General features: G+C 42.4%; 3 protein-coding genes and 1 long non-coding RNA gene across 5 annotated transcripts; 2 read left to right on the top strand and 2 right to left on the bottom strand.

Moving 5' to 3' along the window:
* Positions 1 to 1,007: 1,007 nt before the first annotated feature.
* Positions 1,008 to 5,019, bottom strand: LOC121984720 (probable beta-1,4-xylosyltransferase IRX14). Its single transcript, XM_042537819.1, has 3 exons — positions 4,154 to 5,019; positions 3,587 to 4,075; positions 1,008 to 1,396 (listed from the first exon to the last, which is right to left on the bottom strand). The coding sequence occupies exons 1-3, from the start codon at positions 4,846 to 4,848 to the stop codon at positions 1,189 to 1,191; spliced, it is 1,392 nt and encodes a 463-aa protein (XP_042393753.1). The 5' UTR covers positions 4,849 to 5,019; the 3' UTR covers positions 1,008 to 1,188.
* Positions 5,020 to 6,089: 1,070 nt separating this feature from the next.
* Positions 6,090 to 8,396, top strand: LOC121984716 (pentatricopeptide repeat-containing protein At4g16470-like). The gene has a single exon (XM_042537816.1). It carries the CDS (start codon positions 6,115 to 6,117, stop codon positions 8,383 to 8,385), a length of 2,271 nt encoding a protein of 756 aa, XP_042393750.1. The 5' UTR covers positions 6,090 to 6,114; the 3' UTR covers positions 8,386 to 8,396.
* Positions 8,397 to 9,019: 623 nt separating this feature from the next.
* Positions 9,020 to 13,528, bottom strand: LOC121984718. Its single transcript, XR_006112975.1, has 3 exons — positions 13,235 to 13,528; positions 12,352 to 13,153; positions 9,020 to 12,209 (listed from the first exon to the last, which is right to left on the bottom strand). It is a non-coding gene; the product is annotated as an uncharacterized LOC121984718 (long non-coding RNA).
* Positions 12,544 to 14,931, top strand: LOC121984717 (AP2-like ethylene-responsive transcription factor TOE3). 2 transcript variants are annotated; one of them, XM_042537818.1, is made up of 10 exons: positions 12,544 to 13,055; positions 13,151 to 13,176; positions 13,256 to 13,286; positions 13,360 to 13,447; positions 13,526 to 13,671; positions 13,767 to 13,811; positions 13,890 to 13,981; positions 14,066 to 14,199; positions 14,285 to 14,404; positions 14,478 to 14,931. In XM_042537818.1, the coding sequence occupies exons 1-10, from the start codon at positions 12,544 to 12,546 to the stop codon at positions 14,688 to 14,690; spliced, it is 1,407 nt and encodes a 468-aa protein (XP_042393752.1). In that variant the 3' UTR covers positions 14,691 to 14,931. The 2 variants fall into 2 exon arrangements, with proteins under 2 accessions (XP_042393752.1, XP_042393751.1); XM_042537817.1 differs by having other exon boundaries at positions 13,764 to 13,811.
* Positions 14,932 to 14,981: the final 50 nt, after the last annotated feature.

The raw sequence follows: 14,981 nt of genomic DNA, 5'->3' as shown, positions 1-14,981 counted from the left end.
ACGACTAAGGTGACTGATTTCACCTTTTACAGAATAAATGAGTTGATTCGATGCCTCCAGAGCTATGTTACAGTGAAAGAGTATTAATTTATCTTGACAATTGATAGAAAATTTTCGTAAAATTGAATCGGTTGTCCCATGTCCGGTATTATCTAATTTAATATATTTTTTTAGATGAGTTGATTCCATGATCAATATTTTTTTTTTTCAAAAGCGTGCAAGAGTTAGATGGTCAGAAAGAACAAATTGTTGGGTGAAGAAAGAAGCTTTCTCACTAATTCTGCTTCATCAGTTGCACTCACCCTTAAAACTATCACAACCCCAAGAAAAACCATGAACACAGCTGAATCTACACTTAACTCATAAAAAAGCTTTCAAAAATTCATCCATCAATGCCACAGAACAGTGTCAGATTCCACACAAGGCCAACCAACCAAAACATCAAAAGATTTTATTTGGAAGATGTTTTGATTTTATTTGGAAGATGAATGGAGGGCTCAGCCTATGCATGCATCAGAATGGGTGCAGAAGAGTGGCTTTAAGTTGTTGCAGTGAGACACTTGCACCAGTGGATTGCCATTCTTGTGAAAACCATGCACTGCATTTGTATCTGTCGTCATCATTTCCCAAGAACATTTGTATCTGTTGGACAAAGGACAAGTGACTGCACTTACTCGGCTTCCCATACCTTCCTTACTCTTGATGCTTCTTTCTCTCAATGTTTTGGTCAAACAGATCTTTATACGAGTCCTGCAAGGAAAGGCAAAACAGTTTGGGTAACAATAAACAGGCAAAGTTTCAGCAGCATTGAGTAAATGAACATCACCTGCTTCAGGAATGCCATCTTGTTAAACAGAATTTTTCCTGATACTTTATTTCCATTCTTAGCTAGAAACTTCAACTGAGAAATCAATGTACAGGAAGATGCTCCAGTTAGACGACAAAGGCATGAGAATGTTTTGGCAAATTAAAGAATTCAGATGCCTAGCAGCATTCTGTGAAAGCTCTAGTATATCAATCACTGGCATGTCTTATTTAAGGATTCAGTTTATAATACAAGAATGCACATTCAACATATTAAAATTAACTAACACATCCATAAGTTGTATGCTGAACTTCAAATTGAAGCCAAATGATTTGTGATAAAGCTATTTGCAATGAAGTTACAGCATTAGTATGCTTGTCTGGTCAGAAACTTGTTTCCAAGCGCATTTGTTTCTTTTTGTTGCGAGAGCTGCGTTTAGACCTGGAGGACGACCTTCCTTTTTTTGAAACATGTTTTTCGGCACTGCCTTCGTCGATCAGTGTCTGTTGAAGTGGAAGAGCAGGAGGTGTTCCAGGCCATGGAGTTTGCTTTGCAGGGGCAACAACTTCTAAAGGAGGACCTATCATCCACCTGCATGGAAGCATAAGCCTTCAATCTGATATGGATGTTAAGTTTCACTGATACAGAAAAATAATATGATCATCCAAGAAACTACTTTGAAGTAAACTGTTGGATGAAATGGCACCAAGCATAATCTTTCTTTACCAGGACTTCAACTACAATGGCAACAACATTGTTAAGAATTTAAAACATATGCAAACTCAGCAAAATTCAAATAGTTGACTTCAACAGTTCACAATACACTAAAATTCCCAGAGCATAATCCTTTTACCATCACCTTCATTTGCAATGCAGCTGCTCAGCGATAACGTAACCCTAGATAGAATATTTGGTTGTTGCTAAGAAAATATTCTCAAATGCCTTAAATTTGTGGGATAAGTGATCACCAATTGGAAGGGAGACAGGAGGTATGTCCAAAAAATTTACATCCCTCAATTAGCTTGTTGACCTTTGTCATTTCCTCTTGTCAATCACTTTTTCAGCTTTGTGAATGATCTCATGTTGTTCTATTTTAGCTGACCCCTACCCAGCCCTCAGTTTGATACTCCAGCACCATGTAGAATATGGGATAAGGTGAATTATCAATTGACACAAAGTCTGTAGATCAAATTCCAATAGTAGTCTGAAGATTCTCCAAGAGCGTATGCAAAACTTCTGTATATCTCTTTTTCTTTTTCCAATACTCATTGGTGGACTATCATTTAGTACTTATCTATTTTTGATAATCTTGGCCTATAAGCTTCTGTAGAGTATGGAATAAGCACTTGAGTTATTCACAGACTATGTCTTGAGACAATAGTCCCCCGGTTGAAAGCTTTATAACCAGCTCCTAGGTAGCTCATTCACTATCTAAGCAATCACACATCATCAAAATCATGATGCCCAAAAGCAAAAACCAAAGATGATCCACCTTACCACCCATCATCTCTCGTAACTCTCATGCTTTTAGATCTCTAACTCTCTCGATCTAGACCACCAAGCCATCGAGCATCTACCACCCGATCCTTGCTCCATACTCTTGAGTCTTCTACGATCTTTGCAATTGCAACAACAACCATTCAGTGCTTTCCTTCAAAGCTCCATCACTCGTTCCAAGCAGTTGAGCCATTAAGTTTTCCACAATCTCCCCAATCACAATAACAACCATGCAATGCTTCATGCCTTAGAGTTCTCCAAGATTCTCCAAAGCTTCATAATTCATTTCAAGTCGTTGAGCCAGTGAGTTTTCCACGACACCTTGATCCAAGCCTCAGCTCCTAGACAACGAGCACCTCATACCATGTGCACTATTTAAGTCCCTACTCTCTTGATGTATTTACCAAACCACAATTAACACCTAATTTAAAGTCCATTGCCATCTCATCAAAACAATGTGGTCGAACCCAAACACTGAAAGTCTAGGATCACATACACAAATTTATAGAATTGTTATCTAGGGAAGACATTAACACAACTACAACCCTCAGAATGTTGAAATGGAGATGGCAATCATAATAATAAAAAAAATACAATCTATTTTACTTTTATGGTAACTTTTTTCTCTGTATTGACATTACTTGCAATTTTTTTCCTTATTTTATGTTGTATTACAGAGAAAGGAAGGAACAATTCTGTGGTATTGCAAGTGGATGTAGCATGAGCTGTTGCCCCATTAATCCATAGAGAGAGTTGTTTAAGTTAGCTATATAATGAAGCGAAGAGATGCAATCAACCATGATAGTTGACTAATAATATTTGGTTTAAGATGGCGGCTTCGCCTACTGAGGAGCCATTTTTCATTGATTGTTGACTATTCTCCCCTCCATCTTTCTTTGATTGTTGTCGTTCATCCTCTTGAACCTAAATCAAATGGTCTTTTTATGGGAATATGAGGAGCCATTTTCCCTTATAAGTAGCTATAAAATCATCAGATTTTTAGGCATAGTAACTGTTTTATGACAAACAAACTAGAAAAGACCGACAAGCTTGTGTTTTTGTTTGCAGCTATTGCTAAAGGGATGCTGTGCAACAATTATGGATTCTTAATGCTATAAAGAAGCTGATCATCAGTCAAAATCTGGATGCATTTATCTGTTAAAACAAGATTATCCTTATGATGAAAACCATCATGCATAAATCCTAGATTTAATCATTAGGAATTGATAGACAAATAAGTCCAATGTTGAATTAAGGATCATTGAGCATAGTCATGAAACTGACCCAGCAGGAAACTTGCTGTCATAGTGTGCTTCAGCCCTAATCCACCATAAAAGAACCTTCTTTCCACAGTTGCCAAGCGGCTGCACCAATGATGCATCCTTCAACAAATAGAAGGGGCTCACCATCTCCGTCCCGCCACCTTCCATGTCGTCAAGGTCCCGAACCCAATCCGGCTTCCCATCCCCCTCCTTCCATAACAATCTCGAGTTGATCACAAACCCAGCCCACTCCAGCCTCTCCGGCACCTCAGCTACCTCATTGTCGACAATGGTGTGCCACCCGATCAGTTGGCCGGAGGAATTGCACGCCGGGCCTTCTACCAGCGACGGTGAGTCCTGATTCTCGGTGGCCGGTAAATGTGAAAGGATTTCCACAGACATCGCACCCATCCACTCCACTTTTTGGATTTCTTCGAAAAGCTCCGTGCTGTGGACATTGCTCTCGTCAGCGAACACCACGAGCCCTTCCAACCGCCGCTCTCTGATCACTCTGTTTCCGAGGACACAGGTCAGCAATGGAGGCGAAAAAGATCAAATCTTTGATCGGAGCAAGGAATAAATCCCAGACCTGAGGGCGTGGAGGCGCATCCGGGCCTCGAAGCGGTGTCGGTCACCCCAAATCACGGGCATCTTCTCATGGAAGGGGAGGTGGATCACGCGAAGGCGCGAGGGGGCCAGTAGGGCGGCGGTCTCGTGTGACACTCCGCCAGCCTCGACAACGATCCACGTGATGGGAAACCTCACGAGCATCAGCGAGTGGGCGAGGGCGGTGAGGTGGAGCGCCTGGAAGGTGCGGGCGTAGGTCGGAGTAACGACGAGGACGGGGCGGGGGTCCTTGACGCCGCACTGTACGCGCTGCTCTTCCTGCACTCTGGAGAGGATCTCATTGGCCCGGGCGACCTCGACGGGGTCCGGGTGCGGCCAGGGCCGCACGCGGATGCCGTGCCGGCCGGCGACAACGCGACTTGTTGCGGCGACCGCGGGAGGGGGAGGGAGGACGACAGTGGGGACGAAGAGTTGAGGCAGAGTTGAAGATGAAGGAGGGGCGGGGGAGAGGAAGACGACGAGGCGGGAGACGCGGAAGCCTGCGGCGGCGCAGAGGAGGCAGCAGAAGAGGTGGAGGACGGGGGAGAAGAGGATGGCGGGGTGCTTGAAACCCTCGACAGCAGCGGCGGCGCCCTCGTCGGCGGTGGATGGGCGGAAGGCGGCGGCGGGGCTGTAGGTGCGGCGGTTGGGGAGCTGCACCTCCGGCAGCTGCTTCATCCTCCGATCTCTTCAACTATCAATTTAGTCCGATCCCACATTATCTCCGGCCATCGCCGGAGTATCTGCCCGTCAAAGGCGATACCTTTAAGTGGGAGACAAACAAGCCGTGACCGACGGGGCGAAGCGAGTAGAAAAATTTGGAATTGGACAGTGAGAGCTGCCACTGCTTGCTTCGCTTTATTTTAAAATAAGTTTTAATATTTTAATAATGTTAAAATAGTTAATTCTTTAAAAAAAAACAAATTTACTCAAAAATATTCCTCTCTAATATTAAAGAGGATCATAAACGTTAAGATAAAAATATAAAAATTGACGGCATTTTTTTTGAAAATATTATAATAACTTGTTTGATTATTTTATTAGATTGGTTGGATTAAAAAGAAAAATTAGTAAAAAATATATGTCTTTCATTAAAAATATTAGATGAATAATTCGTACAAGGAAGAATTATTCACAATCATGGATTATATTAAAAAAAATCACGTGCCAATGCCCTTTAATAATATATTTGTCGTGAATAATTAGGATGAGAACTAACCATGTTCTTTATGGTCGGCAAAAATTAATTAAACTTTTTTTTTTCATTATTACTAGTGTTGGGTGTTAAAATAATATTTTATCTTAATTTTCATCTAAAAATATCATTATAATAATTTTATCTAAAATTATTTAAATTTAATCAAAATTATTTTTACCTTAATTAAAAGTATTTAACAATTTTGACTAAAATTATTATAATGTGAGATTATTTTAATTTAAATTTGGTACAATTAATTTTCTTTATCAACAAAGATAATCTACCTTTGAAATGAGTGAGGAAAAAGCAAACTTTTGAATTATCTTTGAATTATAAGAATAAAAATTGATCAACTATGTCAATCCATGAGGCGTGAAAATTTCAATTATGATGCTTAATGGTGTGACTTGGCACGCAATAATACTCATTAAGAAAAAGTTGTTGGTAATTAGTAATCATCATAAACAACTTTAATAATTCTCCATCATTGTTTAATGCATGATTGATTATTTTTCAACCTAGCCCTAATAATTAAAAGCCAACCTAATCTAAGCAAACTAATTATGGATTAAAAAGTCATGCTAACAACACTTTATTAAGTTTAAAAATTATTTTAATGACCGTTACTAATTATTTTAATATTATTATTTACATTTTAGATAATTGTCAACGAAGATAATTGCTAGATTTATATTTAGAGATCCGTTTAAGTAAACAGGGTCAGATTGGTAATTCACGCAAAAGCGATGAACGCCGCCGCGCTCTCTTTCACCGCCGGCGCCGCGCCATTGGCCGCCGCCCTCGACCGCCATCCAACTACGCTCTCCCTCCGTCAGATCCAGGGCCGCTTCGTTCGCTTCGGCCTCACATCCGATCCCCGCCTCTCCGCCCATTGTCGCGCCGGCGCCGGCGCCGGCGCCGGCGCCGGCGCCGCCAGCACCACCCTCCTGAACGCTATCCCCCACCGCGCTCGCTCCCTCCTGGAATACAACCACCTCATCCGCGACTACGCCTCCTCTGCCCTCGCCGACCTCGCCCTCGACCTCTTCTTTGAGATGCTGGACGCGGGATTCTTCCCCAACGAGTTCACCTTCCCCTTCGTCCTCAAGTCCTGCGCCCTCCTCGGCCTCTTCGATCTCGTCCAGCAGATCCACGCAGCTCTAGTAAAAACTGGTCTTTTAGCCTCCAACGTCTTCTGCGCCGGCGCCCTCTTGGATGTCTACGTCAAGAATTCATCTTTTGGCGATGCGTGTCAGTTGTTCGATAGAATGCCGCACAGAAATGAAGTCACTTGGAATGCCATGTTGACTGCTTGCGCCCAAAATGGATTCTTGGACAGGTGCTTGGAGATGTTGGACGCCATGGTAGAGTCTAGAGTGGAAGTTGGGATCGTCAGCTGGAATTCTATTGTTGCTGGTTGTGTTCGACATGGCGATCTCGAATTTGCCTTGGAGTCTCTCAGCATTATGCTTTATTTAGGCTCATTCAAGCCCAATGTAGCCACCTTCAATACCCTTCTCCCATTAATCCCCACAATCCCATCTCTAGACAGACTCAAGGAGTTACATGTACTTTTTTACAGGAATATCGTCGACAGGATTGATAACGATCCAATCAGTGCCGATCGGGTGTGGTCAGCTATGGCAGCTGGATATGCCTTCCACAGGTGCATGGAATATGCTACTTGCTTATTTGAGAAAGTCAGGTTGAAAACTTGCTATCTATGGAATTCAATGATCTCAGGGTTTCTAGCCTATGGGCAAATCGACAAAGCATTCCATGTTTTCCGGGAGATGGCCTTACAATGTGGCTTTGAAGCACAAACACTTTCTCAAGTTTCATTGACCTTAATCCTTCCAGAATGTGGTCGGCCATGGAAATCTGGATTGGAGATCCATGCCCATGCTTTTAGAAGTGGGATTGAATCGAGCACAGCGGTGAGCAATGCTCTGATAGCCATGTATGCTAAGCGAGGAGACACCTTTGCGGCTGAGAAGATTTTTCGAATGATAAAAGCAAAGGATGTCGTCTCTTGGAATACAACGGTTGCGATGTATGTGATGGTTCATGATGTAGATCGTGCATTCAAGCTATTCCAACAGATGGTCACAGAGGGCGTCCAGCCTGATGAGTACTCATTCAGTTCTGCCCTTAATGCCTGTGCATATTCCTCATGTCTCAGACAGGGGATGGCACTACATGGACGTATGGTTAAGAGTGGGTTCTGCAGCTCATGTCCGATTGTTCAGAATTCTCTCATGGATGCTTATGGGAAATGTGGGTGTGTAGAAGATGCTCAAAGTGTCTTTGAGGAGGTGCACCACAAAGATGTCATCTCATGGAATACGATAATATCATGTTATGGCTTCAGTGCGCGTCCTCAAGAAGCCATCTTACTTTTCAATAGGATGAAAGACGAAGGTTGGAAGCCCAATCGTGTGACCTACATTGCACTTTTGTCAGCTTGTAATCACGCGGGACTGATTGATGAGGGCTTGCATTACTTTGAAACAATGGTCAGTGAGCATGGGATTGTACCTGATGTGGATCACTATACTTGCATTGTAGATAGCTTAGGAAAAGCAGGTCTGCTTAAGAAAGCCTACCAGTTCATAAAAGACATGCCGGTTGAGCCAGATGACTACATCTGGGGTGCATTACTTAGCTGCTGTAGGATTCATGGGGATGTTCAACTAGCTGAAGTCGCAGCTAAGCATCTGATTGAATTGGACCCTCAGCACTCTGGTTACTGGGTGTTGCTATCTAACATATATGCCGATGCATCTAGGTGGGGTGATGTCTCGGAGGTTCGAGCAGCCATGAATGGTGCCGGCGTTAACAAGTGCCCAGGCTTCAGTTGGGTTGAGGTAGGTGGCAGGGAAGTACACAGGTTTCTAACTGCTGATAAGCTCCATGAACAATGTGATGATATATATTTAGCTCTTGATGGTCTAACAAAGCAACTGAAAGATGAAGGATATGCCCCACTTGTGAATCCTAAAGGCCCTTTATCCTGAATGAAGAATAAGCATTAAGTGACCAAAGAAGTGAAGTAAACTCAATGAGTGACCTATATACATGGTGTTTACTTGAGAAGAAGGGTCAGATAGAGTGAAGGGAGGAGGGAAATTGCCATTTTCCTTGACCACTTCAATAGATTTAGTAGAAGAACAAGAATCAAGGGAAAAATAAAAGTAGCAATAGGAGCTTCTTTTCTCACTTTTGGTTCCATCTAAAAGTGGATAGAAGAGGAAAGAAAAAAGAGAAATGGAAACACTGGTTTAACCTTGCATATCTTGGGAATGATCAAATCAAAAGATTTATGCTGTCGTGTTATCTGATTTTCTCTTTTACACATTATTTTCATGTAAATAAAAGAAAGAATCTCTTTTCTTCCCTTCCCCAATATTCTCTTTTCCTCTCAAACTTCAGTTTACTCTTGGGTAGAATTCAAAGCAAGGAAAGGAACTTCAAATTGCTTCTTTTCTTTTCTTTTCTACCCAAGTAGACAAGGGAATCTAATTGGTTTTCTTTTCCTTCTACTTTGATTCTCTTTCCATCAAGTAGATACACTCTTGGTGTACACAACTTTATCCTTGTACAGCAACAAGTTGGTTGCTCTTCTTCATAACATCCTGGAATCCTAGGTCATGATGGAGCAATCTTACCTATGTATTAGCAGTTAGGACCTCCCTTGGTATTGCACAAGGCTAATATATGATCGTAGGTTAAATGACATACACATTTCGGAAACATTGAATTCATCAGATGACTACTGAGGAAAGGTTTCTTGCTGATGTGAACAGATAGGTGAATGAAGCTTATACGACAATGGCAGTTGATTAATTAAAAATATGACAATGCATCCATCGATTTGCTAGAGGTAATTAGCAAAAGTTTACAGGCTTTAAAACATCTAGTGGAGTACCCAACTAATGGAAGTATTTCATGATCAGCTTTGCGGAATAGTTTGCACCCTGAAAGCAAGCTACTGAGTACTGAAACTTTTCTGCACTTCAGTCAGAAAATAATGTAAAAAGCCTTCAACATAAGGTAGCACATCTCAAAGGCATCACAGAGTCATGAGAACTTGGTACTTGAATCAAGGTAACTTCACATGATTTAATTTGTAAGTGGTAAGGATTCTATGAATACAAAAAATATTTTGTTCTAAAGACAGGAAAATGAACAGCAAGACTGTCAGTGGTGTATCATACTTCAGCTTTGTTTGCAAAGGGTAGGAAAATTTTACCTCCCATGTATTTATCATTCACAAGTTGAAGTTTCTAGCAAGTAAATATTGGAGTTCCTTTATGAGAACCTGCATATACATATGTATATTGTAGCATAAAATGATGTGTTTAACTAGCATATAGTAACTGTAGGCACTAATGCATGTACATTGCAGTAAGTACTAGTAATGTTACTTTGAAACTACATGCAATATTATTCGACTTTCTTGGTTGTTGGAACTATTTGCTAGTATTATCTCACAAATTCAGCTTAGGAGATCATAGGAGTTAAATTTGAAGCACAACGATTGGAATCAGTCTGCAGAAATAGTTTTCTTATTATGTCGACAAGTTATTGTTTGATAAAGATGAAAGAGTCTCATTAGATTAGAAGGAAAGTGCTTCAAAATTTTATGTCCTTTCCTCTTATCTCTCAAGTTGCTGGGAGTAAGCACAATTTTAAGATAGCAAGAAATGCATTGAATAATAGTTGAAGGAGCTACAAGAGGAGCATGCGAAAGAAATTTAGATCTGTGATTCAATGAAAGTCAAAGAACCCTAAACATAACACAGAATACATTTAATCATACTGCAGTGAACTACAGTAGGGGATATGCATAAATTTAGATGCTCAGTGACCGCAAAGACAACCTCAAGATGGATGACAGAAACATGAATATTGTGTTTACCTACTGTAACATCTCAAATATTTTATCTATACTTTTACCATTGGCTCCATTATAGATTGATAATTAGACGTTGTCTGGTGCTGGTACCATTTCAGTTTTTAGGACCTGACATTGTTGGAGATTATATAGACCATTTTCTGAACCTGCATCAGTGTTTCTTCCATTCTTAGTCAAACACATCTTGAATAATCACTGGAGTCTCAGTTTTCATGCCTTCACTGACCCAAAAGACAGATTCAGAAAACATTGTTGAAAAGATACCTCCACCATGCCTTTCCTCTCCAGTGACCAGTTATTTCAATGCATTGCATTATTGATTCAGAAATTCTGGAGCTTACATAAGCTATGCTGATACAAACATTCAATGAAATCCAGAAGTTGTTCTTTAAGCGTTATGTATTTTTTCAAAACCTCCTAATATAATAAAATGAGTTTTTCCCAGCAATATTATCTTCCTTCAAAACCCCTCCAAGAGCTAAATCAGGCTTTTGAAATTTGATAATTTTGACAAGTATCTAGCAGAACATGCAAGGCTTTCCTGTGTCCAAAAATGTTAATTTTGATGACAAATCCGATCATAAGCTGACTTCACTAGTTCATCTGTAATGACAAGCAACTCAAGTTTTCTGGCCGAATCAGGGCGCAATATAACTTGCAAATCAACTTATGCCCGCTCTATTCCTGAACAGAGTGCTCGATTTGGTAAATAGTGGTAAGACCAGAGGCACGCAGTGTTCAGAGAAAACGACAGATCAAATAGCAACACAGTAATAAATTCAATCTTCCAAGGCATGTTAGTGAAAGCTCAAAGTGAATTGAAGTTTCAGATTTGTGTTGTTCGGCTGCAGTCAAATAGCAATATAGTCAGTCAATAAGCAATGCAGGTAAAACAGTAAACTTCTGGTGCAGTTTTTCTCTGTGACAACCACTGCATTACATGCATCCATCATGTGGCTCTTGGTCTGTTTTCCCATGTCGGAGAAAAGGGTATAAGTCATCTAATACCTCTGTGTGATATATACACTAAGTCAATCCTTACTGCACGAACTTGAAGCCTTACTTTCTTCTCTCTGTTCATCAACTCTTGTCTTTGCATTGAAGAGTGCAGGGCCAAGTGACAGTGAAGAGTACAGTTCACTCCAAGCAGATATGTCAGTTTTCTCCCAGTTATGGCAATGTCATATGTTGGTCATGCAATTAATTATCAACAGCTGACATGCTATTCAATTTTCTGTGTAGGTTTTACAGCCATTTATTACTTGCATTTGCAGTTGTTTGCCATGCTGCTCCCAGTGATGATTCAAAGCTGCAAACGCGCGGCTGTTAGGTTACTCATTGTATCTGGGGATATACATCGACATGTACAAAGAACAATACTCTCGAGCCTCTTCGTAATCAGCTAGGAGAATTCTACAAGGAGTTCCTCCTCTATAGGATCTATTTGTCTGTTCCAAGGAAATAGTAGAAATCCAGTGGGTTGAGTAGGTTAGGTGACAAGTTGGTCCAAGTTGAGGCATGTTGCTGATTCCTAAACTGAGTCATGCAGAGGACCACAAACTGGCACCAGATCACTAGCTGGACACTTTTGATGAATATTATAAAAAGCTTCTTCAGATGCTTCTTGGCCATTCGACTTCCACTTGTTCAAGAATGGACAGGTTGCTACTCGGACGCCCTCCTCTTGCATACCGTCAGCGCCATCTCCACGTATAGCTTTTAAGTCAATCTCACCTTCATCACCTATAACATTATTTACTTAATTTCCAAATTTCAGTAAGTCACTAATCATATCGGCACGTCAGAGAGGGGCTCTGTACTGTGTCTGTGTTTTCGACAGTAAATAACATGAGTAAGCGTTGTGATACTGATGCAGATGGCACAGCGAGGGTTTCTGTCTTTTCCCTTGTTCTACAGTTCGACCTGCAGGATAAAAATGGCATTGAGTGGATGAATTGGATTGGATCAAGTAGGAACGTGTGATAAGTAGAGGTCCAAGTGGAGGAGACCACCATGGCTGCCTCCTCAAAGGAAAACTCCTTTTCCATTTTAACTTTTAACTTACACTTTGGTGAAAGACGAATCCTTTTTTGATGTATGCATGGTGTGTGTTCCTTTCTTCCTGCTGCTTTGCTTTGAGTGGCACAAGTTTGGTAAAGCGGCTGCTGCTACTGACGCCGCCTTTAAATCGATTGTTTTGAGAAGAAAGATTGGAGTTTGAGGGTGGAAAGGAGATAAAGGAGGGATTTTTAGGTGGATGAAAGGGTCTTGGGATCTTAATAGTGTTGCCTCGTTGGAGGAGGATGACGATGGCGACCTGGTGGAGGCGTCGTCTCCCGGCGGAGAGGAGGATAAGAGCAATCCGGCCAGGGACGTCTCCGCCGACGTCGAGATCAATGAGTCCAACGCCGGAGGATCTGTCGGGGACGAGGGCGAGGCGTGTTGCTGCGCCGGTAAGATCTTCGGGTTTCCCATCTCCCACTGCGGCGAGGAGAGCGAACCTCCGGCCGTCGTCACTCGGCAGTTCTTTCCTTCGGTCGGCGGCGATGGGGGCGGCGGCGGCCGTACTCTGCCTACGCCGCCGCCCCCTGGCGCTCAATGGGCCGGCGCTCTGAGGTTTTGCCACTCGACGGAGCGGGTGGTGGTCGGACAGCCGACGGAAGTGCCGCAGCCAGTGAAGAAGAGCCGCCGCGGGCCACGGTCGAGGAGCTCCCAGTACCGCGGCGTCACCTTCTACCGGCGGACCGGCCGGTGGGAATCCCACATATGGTCAGCTTTCTTTCTCCCAAACCATAAAAATTGGATCTTTTTCCTGGTCTTGTGAGCTTCTTCATTCATCTCTGTTTCTCCATTTTACTCTGCAGGGACTGTGGAAAACAAATCTATTTGGGTAAGTAATGGAAGTTCAAATAAAAAAATACTGAATTCTGATAATCTAAAGCAACAACTTTTTGGATCTTCATCTACAGGCGGTTTCGACACTGCTCATGCTGCTGCAAGGTAAGACTATCTCCTCCCCCAAACTATAACTCCAGTTTCCATTCCAGCATTTGACACAATAATTTCATCGCAGAGCATACGACCGAGCAGCAATCAAGTTCCGTGGTGTCGATGCAGATATAAACTTCGACTTGGAGGATTACGAGGAAGATCTGAAACAGGTGCGCGATTGAAAATATCCTCCACCTTTCGCTCTAACTTTCCTCAGTTCATCAAATGCCTGAATGACTTGGTTGCAGATGGGCAATCTCACAAAGGAGGAGTTTGTTCATCTTCTTCGACGACAAAGCACTGCTTTCCCGAGAGGCAACTCCAAGTACATTGGCGTTACCCTGCACAAATGTGGGAGATGGGAAGCTCGAATTGGACAATACATGGCGAAGAAGTAAGTAATAGTATTTCCTCCAATGTGCTTTATTTCATGTTGCCTTGTTTCTCTATTGTAATCTAGCAATGATTTGGCTATCCATTTGTTAGCAGGTATGTTTACCTTGGCCTCTTTGACACTGAAATTGAAGCTGCTAGGTAAGTGAAGGTTCTGCATCTTACTTCCTCCACAAACGTCAAAGCCCTAAAGCCACTGGTTCATTTTTGTTGTTTTAGAGCTTACGACAAGGCCGCGATCAAGTGCAGTGGCAAGGACGCGGTGACGAACTTCGATCCAAGCTTCTACTCGAACGAGCTCAATCCCCAGAGTGAGTTTCCAATAACGATGTCGTTCCCTCTCGTTATTGATCTGCTCAGGGTTCTAAAGTTTGCACGCATCCCAAACTTGTTAGCTGCTTCTGTTCAGCACAGTCTCAGCTTGAGCTTGGGGAGCTCGAGATCCAAAAGGGATGAAGACGCAATCGGGATGGACCAAGGAGTTTCACTCGGCCTCGAGCCTGAATGGAGTCGCAACACCAGATTAAAGGTTCATCACCTGTCATTCAAACTGCGCCTGTTGCTTCTGCTAAAATTAAAATAGCCTCTAATTTCCATGCCCGTGGACTGCATAGTTTCCTGAGAGCGAAAGCAGAAGCCTCCATTCTCCAATGCTCATCGGTGCTGACGAAATGTGCAAGTACTCGCAGCTTATGATCATTCCTCCGCAATTCGCTGCCCCTAGATTTCATCAGGTGGGTGTCCTCATTCCTTAGCTTCAACTAGAGCTTAGCCTCGTGGATGAATACAGTTTCTGGCACGATGCAGTATGTGAGCAGCACAAATGGAGGTGGTGATCAACGGCGCACGAATTTCGGTTGGGGGAACGACAGTGGAACTTGGCCGTCAGCGGCTGCACCATCGACTCACTTGTTCTCGGCCACCAATTCTGCAGCATCATCAGGATTCCCACCACAAATACCAGCATTGCCTTTCACTTGGCAACAGAAGAACGAGTACCAGTCCATTAGGCCAAGCTGAATGAAAGCATAGTTTGTTGCCTCTGCTGTCAAAGGAGCAAACAATTAGGAGAAGACAGTCAACATTGAATGAGTGAATGACATAGTGGCCATGTATCTAATGGAAGAGTGGAGTGAGTTGCTGTAGAGCACAGCAAAGACTAGTGAAGCTGTTCTACCTTGTTATTTAAGGAAACTAATCTCCTACTGCATAGTTCAGCTTGTTTGATCTAGCTCTTGCAATCTAAAACTACTTTTGACCACTGGGCGCAGTCATGCCGTCACAGTCAATTCTGTGTTACTGCCTGTTATA

The sequence above is a fragment of the Zingiber officinale genome, chromosome 5B, assembly GCF_018446385.1.
Source record: "Zingiber officinale cultivar Zhangliang chromosome 5B, Zo_v1.1, whole genome shotgun sequence".
NCBI lineage: Eukaryota > Viridiplantae > Streptophyta > Magnoliopsida > Zingiberales > Zingiberaceae > Zingiber > Zingiber officinale.
The sequence above is the reverse complement of the archived record's forward strand: the minus strand, read 5'-3'. Positions and strand labels throughout refer to the sequence as shown.